Source organism: Erpetoichthys calabaricus, chromosome 16 (genome assembly GCF_900747795.2).
Source record: "Erpetoichthys calabaricus chromosome 16, fErpCal1.3, whole genome shotgun sequence".
Lineage (NCBI taxonomy): Eukaryota > Metazoa > Chordata > Cladistia > Polypteriformes > Polypteridae > Erpetoichthys > Erpetoichthys calabaricus.
The window spans coordinates 102202978-102214707 of record NC_041409.2 but is presented as its reverse complement, the minus strand read 5'-3'; the positions used below and the strand labels follow the sequence as shown (position 1 = coordinate 102214707).

The 11730-nt window shown below is 45.4% G+C and overlaps 1 protein-coding gene across 1 annotated transcript; it reads right to left on the bottom strand.

Moving 5' to 3' along the window:
* Positions 1-1175: 1175 nt before the first annotated feature.
* On the bottom strand, positions 1176-6699 carry LOC127526041 (vesicle-associated membrane protein 3-like). Its single transcript, XM_051919995.1, has 2 exons — positions 6641-6699; positions 1176-1817 (listed from the first exon to the last, which is right to left on the bottom strand). Exon 2 carries the CDS (start codon positions 1640-1642, stop codon positions 1343-1345), a length of 300 nt encoding a protein of 99 aa, XP_051775955.1. The 5' UTR covers positions 1643-1817; positions 6641-6699; the 3' UTR covers positions 1176-1342.
* Between the last annotated feature and the right edge of the window lie 5031 nt (positions 6700-11730).

Sequence of the window (11730 nt, the reverse complement as noted above, 5' to 3'; positions counted from 1 at the left end):
TCTTTTAAACTAGTTGGGGGAATGGATGGAAAGTTATCTTGAATATAATTGTTAGTGTCCGTTAGACTCTTTTTGTTCCACTAGCCTTCCCAAGAAGTGATTGAAAAAGAGCTCCAGACAATTGGAAATCAGCCATTCGTTCCACTGACCCGGAATGTCATCAACAAGTAAATAAAATTTCAAAGATCTGCAAACTTGTCCTGGCCCAACCATCCCAGAAAGTTCAGCCAGAGATCAGGATGCCAGAAGCTGAAAAGAAGTCTCCAAGAACCCCAGAACTTTATCAGTGGACCTCCAGCCAGCTCTTGCCACTGTTGATGCTAACATGCATTAGAAAACAAAGGCACAAATTAGACCTACACTGGAGGTGAGCCATGAGGAAACAGAAAGAACATCAGGACATGACTACAGTTTGGCCGAAATGAACACTGGGACAAGACTACAGTTTGATCCTAAACACCAAGGCAAAGAGTAAAGTATGGTGGTGGGACATAATTGAGCACAAGAAACCTGCTGATGACTCATTTGCTCTTCATGGCCTTGCATGTTGGTCTCACCTGCTCCCGGCTTGGCCACCTGAGGCTTATGGGAAGACAGATGGGCCATTCTGACATGTGGCCCATGCAATGAAGTTGGTGTTTGTTGGCATCGGCTGACTCTCTGGACACATTTTGTCCAAGCTGGTGTCCATTCTGAAGAATTGGGGTTGCTTTGCTGCATCAGAGCCTGGTCAGCCCACCATCATAGAATCCACTAGGAATTCTTCATTGAGGGTGATGTGAGACCATTGGTCAGAAGATTAAAGCTCAACCAAAGGTTAACGTTGCAGCAGGACAATGACCCTCCACATTGCCATAAATCCAGCAAGGAAAATCTGAAGAGAAAGAAATGAGGGAGTCTGGAACGATCATGAAGATATTGTGGATGGGTTTGTCTCCAGATGTGGTTGAAATAAAGATCTTGACATGCCCATGAATGTTAGAAATGGCACCAGACTGTAAAAGCACACACCGAGTTGAGTGTCTATAAAAGGCCCAGCACTTCAGATGCAGTTACAGTTATGTAATGTCTCCTAGTTATGTAACTTCATCAGTGGATCCCCCACCCCATATCCCATACCCATCCCACTCTTTTCTCAGGACCCAGACTTTGCTGTTTGACATTCATCCTATTAATAATTCAAACAAACATAAAAACTCCTTTCAATTTATTTCAATTAAGCCACAGCTGACACTCAAACCTGTTGAACCAGAAACAATCAGGATAATAAGCAAGATGGATGTGGTGTGCGGAGAATGTGCAGGCAGTGGGTTCAGGACTCCCTCACCCATGGCCCAACAGCTCAGCCATGCATGACGACCACCGCCACGACGATGACGATGATGAGGGTGACCAGCACCACACCCAGGCATATCCACATTTTTCTGTTCTTCCAAAGGTACTTCTTCTTCAGACCTTCGGCGCTGGTCTGAAACTGGGAGGCCCCGGCCTGAAGGGCATCCGCTCGGTCGTCAAGCTCCATCAGCTTCTGGTCTCTCTCCAAGACTTTGTCCACATTCACTCTCATGATATCCACAACTTCATCCACCTGAGACTGGGTCTGCTGGACCCAGCGATTGCCAGAAGAAGCCGTAGCTGCCATGGTGTCCCGTCTGTGCCAAGTCCTCCAACACTAAAACCAAAAGGATGATGTTAGTCTAAAAAACAAGGATGAGCAGACAAAGACACTGAAGAGCAGGAGCGGGAATGTGGAAGAGCCTCTTCTCGGGTGTCCGTGGATATTCCTGCCTCCAAACGAGCTCCCCGCCTGCCTGAAGCTGGGAACACAAAAATAAAAGGAGACGTCCGTGAGATTTGTTTAGTACAAATATTTTTCTCATTTCATTTTACGTAAACATGTGAAAAAGTTAGGTACCCCTCTTTTAATTCTTTAGTTTTATACAGTGGATTCAGAAAGTAATAAGACCCTGCACTGTTGCACACTTTATTGTATTGCAGATTTAATTTCAAACTCGCTGTGCCACCCGTCTAAGATGGATTGAAATCTTAGTAACCAACGTGGACCTCCACATACTTAGTGTGAACGTTTGCAGTGCACCACCTGTTCAAATGTCATTTGTAAGTGCATTCCAACAGATGGTGCATAACAAACAGTACCGCTTTTATGAATCTCATACTTAAATGGCATGTACCAGAGAGACGGCAACTGAGTGGACATACACACACACACACACACGCACACACACACATACACTTATCTTTTTATTAAGGGGATAGATAGATAGATACATTTGCCATTTTTGGCTACACAGCCCTGGAGGGCACCAGAGCTCAGTGTGATGGTACTGAAGATGGCATTTCTGTTGCAAACTGGGGACTTTCTGTCAGGAAGTCCAGGATCCAGCTGCCATAGGAAAGAGTTGCAGCCTAGCAGATCCAACTTCCCTATGAGCTTGTGAGGCGTTGAAAGCTGAAGTGAAGTCACTGAAAAGCATTCTAGCATCAACATCTTCAATGCAACGGTCAGGGTGATTGGCAAAGTGCAGAGGGTCAGGTGACTGTGGGAAGTCCGCCTTTCAAGTGGTCCAAAGACGAGCCTCACGAAGGACTTTGTGACAATGGGTATGAGGGCTAGAGGGTGATAGGCCTTGAGGCAAGAGACAGAGGACTTCTCCCAAAGCAACTTGAGTAAAAGGCCCGCTTGGACTCTTCTTTGGTCTGATGAGACAAACACTGAACTCTCCGGGCACTGTGTCTGGATAAGACCAGGCACTGCTCCTCACCCAACCAAGGCCCTGTCCACACAGATGTTCAACTCTTGGTTAAATGAATGCGCTCTGAGTGACCGAGGATTTAAGTTGAGTTTTGTAGTGGCGCCCAATTGACTAAAATATGACGTTACATTCGCATTCATTGGCCTCTGGTAAATGCCAACCTGTAGCCCAGATTGCAGTTTTGTGTGTTTACCTGAGGGGGCAGTTATCAGAGTGGTTTTAACCTGTGGGGTTCAAGGTTCATCCTTCATTGGATTCACAAAATATTGATCAGTTAGCTTTATCAGACCTGGGCATTGACCTCCTTGTGTTAAAAATCCTCCTGATATGGCAACGTAGGGAGAGAAAAGATGGCCGCCGCTGCTGGGCTCCCCCTCTGACTGCAGTGTGTGTGTAATCTATGAAGAAATACGAAAAAGACAAGCTGGTACAACACCATATTACACGCCGGTCAGTGTTAGGCCTGAAGAGCGGCTACTTGGCACCTTGAAGTAAGCAAATCTACAAACAGTACTGGCGTGCGCAGCCACTCGCCAACTGGCATTGATAAGCCATAGTAGCTAAAGTGACGTCATTAGCACAAACCAACAAACTGTTTCATTCTCCATTATTATCATGGATAACGTGTGTAAATGTGCGTGTGCATGTAATTATGGGATATATCTGGTCCTCCAGGACATTAAATGAATGACATGTAAACATTGTCTTTACACTCATTTTGGCAGAAATTGACACCAAGGAAAAGCTGCATGCAATGTTTTTTTGATGCCATCCCAACGCCCATCCAACCAAACGCAAGTGGCAAAAGGCTGTGTGGACTGTCTGATTGGCTGCAATGAACAGAAAAACGCCCAGTTCAGACATTCATATGGACAAGGCCCAATACGGCGATGACAGTGTCCGGTTATGGAGGGACAGGGACAGGGAGACTGGTCAGGACAGCACAATTCAGAGAGGCCCTTGAAGGAAAGCTGCACCAGAGTGAGAGCATGCCACCGCAGACTAGGGTGACAGTTCAGTGACCCAAAACATACCACCAATAGAACCCTGGAGTGGCTTTGTTGATGAGCCTCTGAATGTCCTCGAGTGGCCCAGACTTAAACCGCATAGAGCGTATGTGTGTGAAGAGAGACCTGAAGTGTAGTGACACTCCCCGTCCAGTCTAATGGAGCTCGAGAGGGTCTGCCAGGAAGGAGGGTGTAAACTGCCCCGATCCGGGTGTGCCAACCTTCTATCGACTTACCCAAGAAGGCTCCCAGGGGAGCTTCTACAAAGTTCTCATTAAGGCTCTGAATGCTTCTAGGAAGGAGAGAGTTCAGTTTTTGATTTTGAATAAATTTGCCAGCCTTTCTGAAAACATCTTTTCACATTGTTGTGGTGGGTTATTGAGTGTAGACTGATGGGCAAAACGACAAATCTATTCATTGAAAAACAAAATAAAGTGAAGGGCTCTGAAGACTTCCTGTAAAAAGAACGATTTCTTAGCTCTCTACCACAAATACACTCTTGATCGATCAGGTCAGGTCAGGTCAGGTCAGGGAGCCTGCACTGGTACAGCGCGTTGTCGCACCCACCACACGACGAAACAGCTCAGGATCCTGGCTGACAACCCCGCAGGCAGACACGCGGCCTGGATGTTGGTTTTTATCAGGACACTCGCACACCCAGACACTCAGACCCCTCACTCAGAGCCTCCATTGAAGATCACAGGATCATCAGAAAAGTCAACATCAGATGCTTCATCACTAAAACATTTATTAGCACAGCCAGTTTGACTTTCTAACTGATAATTTGGAAACACAATCAACAAAATAATTTGGGAAAAAATGTGAGGTGTCCAGCGGCAGTCAGGACAGTTATAGGCCTCCAAGAGATCCGAGCACTTCGGACATTATGAGGCCAGGAACCTCCTTGTATTCATGTGAGAAACACGACGGCGTTTATTTGTACCTCTTATATACTGTAACTGAACAATGAAAGAAGTTACTAACTCGATTCAGTAGACACCTTTAATGTCATGGGCTGCTTTACCTTCTCAGTGCATTCATTTTATTCTTTCGCACAAAAAAGTTCTGGTGACTCTCTCTCTCTCTCTTTCTCCCTCCTTCTATCCATCACTCACTCTCCCTCACTCACTCTCCCTCTCCCCCTCCCTCTCTCCTTCCCCCTCTCTCTTTCTCTCCCTCTCTCTCCTTCCCTCTCTCCTTATCTCTCTCTCTCCCTCTCCCCCTCCCTCCCTGTCTTCTTCCCTCTCTCTATCTCCCTCTCCCTTTCTCTCTCCTTCCCTCTCCCCCTCTGTCCTTCCCTCTCTCCCTCTCCATCTCTCTCTCCCTCTCTACCTCCCCCTCTCCATCTCTCTCTTTCTCTCTCCCTCCCCCTCCCTCCCTCTCTCCTTCCTCCTCTCTCCCTCTCTCCCTCCCCCTCTCCCTCTCTCTCTTCTTCCCTCTATCCTTCCCTCTCTCTACCTCCCCCTCCCTCTCTCTCTTTCTCTCCCTCTCTTCTTCCCTCTCTCTCTCCCCCTCCTTCCCTCTCCCCCTCCTTCCCTCTCTCCTTCCTTCTCTCTCCCTCTCTACCTCCCCCTCTCCCTCTCTCTTCTTCCCTCTATCCTTCCCTCTCTCCCTCTCTCTCTCCAATAACAAAAGATGCATCCATTCTGTGGTTTTTGCTTCGGACAGAACTGAGAGACCACAACAGTTTAGAAGCCAAACTATCGAGTCCGCACATTTGAGAGCAGGAGCCAAGAGGACTAGCAATCGACTTGAGGGGCATGCAGGACGAGGCACAGGGGAGTGGCTCCTGGAAAGTGGGCGGGGTCAAAGAGATGAGGCTGACAGGGCCTCAGAATGTCTCAGGTCGCTGAATCTGTCCGAGGCTTCAGACTGTCTCGCCTGCAGCTGGACTCTATTGGAGACAACGGCCTGCTTAATTAAGGCATGGAGTCCAGAAGAAAGTACAGGTCCTAAAATGGATCCCTGAGGGACCCCAGAGGTCAGCCAGGTGGAGTAGATGAAGAACTACCCAGGCTTACAGAAATGATCCTGTTCTTTAAATACACAATGGACCAATTAGGACCTGTGTCCTGGATGGCAACTGCTTTTAGACAAAGAGCAAGAACATCCTGGTCTAGATGTTGCACTGAGGTCAATCAAATTGCAACAGCACCCTTCATTATCCGCTGTTAACAACAGGCCCTTCATCGCTATGAGAAGAGCAGATTCTGTAGTGTGGGATGTGCTAAAATCAGAAAGTTATCAATAATATTCTGATTTAAGGAGCGTTGAAGGTGAGGACAAAACAAGCTTTAGAGAAGGAGAGTCACTTAGAGATTGTCCTGAAGTTGTTTAGACGTGAAGGGTCAAAGGGCCATCACTGAGCCACTTGAAGGTCCAGGACCCTTAACAGGGGGCATTGGTCACGTCAGGCCAACAAACAAAATTCACCTAAACATATAAAATTCTCCAAACCCACTTTGTCCATTTCCTCATTGAAAATGATCTAATAATGTTCAGGAGCCAACCATGGCCCAGTTGGGCCCACCACAGAAAACAGCTCTAGTGGAGGTGCCAGTCCATCACACTCATCAGCACAAGATGGTGTGGAGACGAGGGAGGACCACCAAAGAAGAAGCCACATCTCCACAGACAACAGCTGGGCCCAGGATGTAAGGCCCATGAGGCACCAAAAATTAAATTCACAGTCACCACCAAATCAGCACCATAAAGGGCACTGGCCGTACGTACCTGTACCTGTTATTTATATTGTGATGTCTTAAATGTCATACATTTGTTTAACTTTCTCCTCACATCTTTGAAATTCTTTTCCAGAGTTCATTACAAGTAAGCAAATGAACAAACTGTCAAACCTACCCGTCCCACGCAGCCCCAGACTGAGAAAGGCGAGCCCTGGATCTCCTCTTGAGCCAACGGAAGGCGCCAAGTGAAATGCCAGCTGGGGTGAAGTGCAGTGACAAGCTGAGTCGCAGACCCTCATGTGACTGTGGTAACCTCCTCATACAATCTGAAGGCAGACATCACACATTTTGTTGTGCCAGCGGGGTAACTGGACGGCATTAGATTGCTCGTTGCCGTGGTGATGCGACCCACCATAAATTCATCACCCCTTTACTTTCACACAGTGCTCTGTGGCCCTGGCTGCCAGCCTCCTTGCAGGTTATGATTGGTCAGATGTTTGGGCAAAGCTTTTCATTTTATTGTACCACCTTAAGTTCTCATCAGGGATTCATGGTCCATCTCACTGCGGGGTCTATGGTCTGGGATGCCTTCTATGACCTGACGGGCTCTCATGTCCCCATTGATTTCCTCCTACGAACCAAAAGCAGGTGGGCCGCTGGATTATTAAGAGTCTTGGGTAAGTGGACTTTGGTTCAGGTTACTGCACTCGATATGCCATTGCTGTTGGTGCCCGGCTCACATTCTGTGTTGTGCCTTTCATGCTCATGGCACATCTCCATCTCTTGACAGCCCACCAGAAAAATACAACTTTAGATTTAAACCGAGGAACCTGTGGAGTAAGTGCTGGTCAGGGTCACATGGCTGGAGACACCGGCTCACTTTGGTGTGGACGCCTGCAGGTTCTGTCCGTATTTGTCCATTTGGTGACCTTGGCTTCTGTCACCGGCCGACAGTGGTCTGTTAGACCTCAAATGTCAGCAAGGAAGGAAGAAAGACAAATGATTTATTGAGAGAGGGACAGGAGAATTCATGGTGAGCGGACAGGTGAAGAGACAAACAGGAGGTTAGATGGACGGTCGGATGGAAGGACAAATTGATGGATGGGTTCAGAGTTTAGACGAATTAATGAACAGGCAGACAGACTGATGGATTGGGCATTGATGAATGAAAGGACCTAAGAACAGATGCATGAATGAATGAATGGAGGAATAGGCAGATGGATGGAAGTATAGATGAGTGGACAGACAGAAGGACATGGCTATGGGTAGATGAGCAAATGCAAGAACAGATAAAAGGTTAATACTGAGAGCGAAGAGATAATGGATAGGTGGTTATAAGAAAAACAAAAAAATGAATGAATGAACGAATAGATAGACAGAAAGACAAATGCAAGGACAGGGCTGACAATTGAACAGAGGGATGGAGTGGCAGTTGGACAAATTAAGAAATGAGTGAACAAATTAACTAACAGGCTGGGGTTGGGTGGATGAAAAGACACAGATGAATGAATGAATGAATGAATGAATGAATGAATGAATGAATGAGCAGAGAAATGTAAGAACAGATGACTGTACAACCAGAAGGACTTTGGTGTTGGATGAGGAAATGGAAGAACAGATGATTGGAAGTGCTGACATTTGAACAGGTGGATGGATGGATGAGCAAACGAGTGTATAAATTGACAGAAAGAATGACAAATGGCAGGACAGACTGATAACTGAACAAATGGAGAGATTAAGTGATGAACTAGCAGCTGGTCAAATAAAGAGCAGATTAATTAACAGCCGGACAGACTGAGGAGCAGAAAGTGGATGGACGAATGGACGTAAACATGAATGAATGAATGAATGAATGAATGAATGAATGAATGAATGAATGAAAGGGAAAAGGAATGGAAGGATAGATGAGTGGGCAGCTAGAAGGACATGGGTGTGGATAAGTGAACAGAAGAACAAATAAATGGACACATTGGGAGATGAATGGATGGATGGATGAATATAAGAAAAATAAATAAATGAAGGGACAAAGGAGTATATAAATGGAAGGATTGGCTTATAAATGGATTGATGGATAAACAGATGGACAGATGAGCAGTGGAACAACTAACAAGATGGATGGATTGGCAGATTAATGAACAGACAAAGACTGATGGGCTGAGAGAGGATGGCTGAATGGACACAAATGTAGATGAAAAATAAATGAAGGAAGGAATGAAAGGGCAGAGGGATGGAAAGGTGGATGAGTGGACAGCCAGAAAGACATGAGGATGGATGATTGAACTGAAGAACAAAAAAAAAATGGATGTACTGAGAGTTGACCGTGTGGACGGTTGGATGGATGGAGATAAGAAAAGTAAAAGAGTGTATGAACAGACAGAAAGAAGGACGAATAGAAGGTTGGATTAATAACTGAACAGAAGGAAGGGAGGATGGACTGCTAGTTGTAAAACTAATGAGGAAGTATGAAAATGATTGTATTAACAAACAGAATGATGGATGGAGAAGCAAAAGAATAGGTAGAGAAGTAATTGGACAGACAGAAGAGTATATAGATGAACTGATGGATGAATTAGAGATGGAAGAATGTGGCGGCAGTTGAACAGACAGAGAGAAGGATGAATGGAGATATTCATGGAAAGATGAGGGAATGGAGATCAGGGCTAGCAGTTAAACAGATTAAGGAGTGGCTGGCTTTGTTAGATGAATGAACACACGGGTGGGCAGAAGGGTGAACTGTAAGGATGAGGCTCGCTGACTGGATGGACGGACGGATGCTTTCTATTTTCTCTCTTTTCTTTGCGGTTCTCTGTATTTTGTTTCTATGTCTCGGTTTTAGAAGCACCTGCCATTAGCGCTGCTGCCTTTCCACCACGGACGGACCCTGGGTGGGTTTGAGGTTTCTCTACTGTCTCTGTGGAGTTTGCATGTTCTCCCTTTGCCTGTGTTTTTTTTCCCTAACCAATCCAATTGCCTCCCACACTCCAGTCCGGCTGCTGGGCCGTCCTCGTGGGTCCGCTGTGGACTGGACTGGCGTCTCTTGCCGGGTTGGCTCCCCCCTGTGCCTGTCAGTAGTATTACCTCGGTTCAACAACTGAGTGGACTGACAATTGAAGCTCCCAGTCTGTGCTGACCCAAGGCGTCTGTCCATTCTGTCCACATATCTTCCTCGGTGACATTCACGTGATGGTGGCAGTTCCACTCTGCCTGGTTTACCTCTCCGTCTGACTCGCGTATTTATGTTCCCAATCATTTAGGTGTCTCGGCTCACAGATTCTGGCTGTTTTTTTCCTCTCTTGGCCTTCTCATTTTTATCCCTCTTACGCTTTGGCTTGAATGCGCTGCCGGCATATTTGTTAGGTGACTTTTTAATTCAAACTAATCAACAGATTCACTCGTCTTCATTTAGCTCATTAGTTGCTTTTATCTGCTGTTAAATCCCAAGGTGTGTTCAATTCCAGCCTTTTATTTTCTTTCTTTTATTTGTGATTTTTTTCGTCAATGTTGCTTTAATCCATCTTTAATTCTGTCATGAATATTAATGAGAATCCCTGCATTTATTAATGATGAAAAACGACCTCTCATTTGTATCTGTGAAAGGAAATGAAATCATCATAAAACAGATCCAGATTATTAATAGCAAAAATCATTTATCTGGATGGGCACAAACAGAATTCAGATGCAGCAAGTTAAGTTTATGTAAAAGTTTGAATACGTAGGATGGAAACAGTTTAAAGTGTGTGTGAAATGAAAGGTCGAAAGTCCAGTGTGGAGGATCCACGGGAACTCATCTATCTAATCCTGCCTACTACACCACATTCTATCTATCTATCTATCTATCTATCTATCTATCTATCTATCTATCTATCTATCTATCTATCTATCTATCTATCTATCTATCTATCTATCTATCTATCTAATCCTGCCTACTACACCAAATTCTATCTATCTATCTAATCCTGCTTGCTATACCAGATTCTTTCTCCAAAAGTGAAGCAAAAACGTGTTTACAGAAAGGAAGGTCCACTTAAAGTGTCAGCCAAGGCTACTCTGGGGAGGATCTGCCCTCCGAGGAATCCGGTCCTGGAATGAAGAGCTGACTTCCACTCTTGGTTGCTTGTTCCAAATTCCCACAATTCTTTACATAAAGTAGTACGAAAGACTTTGGACTGAGGTAGTGGGTTCAAATCCCACTACTGACACCACTGTGACACTGAGCAAGTCACCTCACCAACAAAAGAAATGTCACCAACTGGACCTAATAGATTCTATGATGGATTTTATTTTATGTATTCTTTTCTAAACAAAAGTAGATAATTGACAGAAAGCTATTATCAGAGACACCTTTAGAATTGGCTTTGAATCCGCAAGCGCCGGCTTTGACAGCATCTAATTAACCCGTACACTCGCCCTATCTGGGACGCCAGCACGCCATCCTTCTAAAGCGTCTCCTGCCAATCTGTTGTGGTTGAACAAGGTCGACATCACCTTCTCTAAGTAAAGCAGCAATGCAGAAGACAAGGCTTAGCCTGCCCAAGCAGTCACTTACTTACGTGGGTGCACGGTGGCTGTCCAAGCACTTTTCGATCGGATTTAGTAAAGCTTAGCCGATGAGCGGCGGCCATGTTTGATCAGCCACAATTAAACACTCGGCCGGGGGAGTCGAATGTTATCCCTACCTGTCTGTGGCTCTTTCACACATTGTGTTGTGTTTGCAGCCTCGTGCTAAAGTCATTGCATTGTTTTTTCCCCCTTCATCGAGCAACACTCAATATCCCAGAATGACAGAGCAAATACAGGGGTCATGTTTTAACCTGGGTTCCGAGTTTCAAAGCCTTGTTTCACGTCTTGTCTTTTATTCATTTTTGTGCCATGTCTGCATGATTCTTTACTTTTGATCTCGTCTATAAGCTGCTTGTGTTATGTTGCATGTGTTTTGTGGGTGGTTCCCCTCAGGAGGTGGGGACTCACCTGCCAATCACTGCCATGACTTATAAATCCAGGGGGTCTCCCACAGTTCCTGGCAGTTCAGTTCAGACATGCCAAGAGGTCGGGGAGTTTACTTGTGTTTCTTTGATTTATTGGGTTTCTGAACCTTGTTGCTCTGGTTTGGATTTCTGTGTCAGGACTGTGGTCACCCAAATTGCCTTTTGTTTTAGGTAACTCCATTTTGCCTTTTTGTGCTCTATGGAGCTTCATTCTTCTCACGAGCCTTTTTGTTGAAATAAACCTTTTTTTTTATTTTTAAAAAGATTCTGTGTTGCCTCG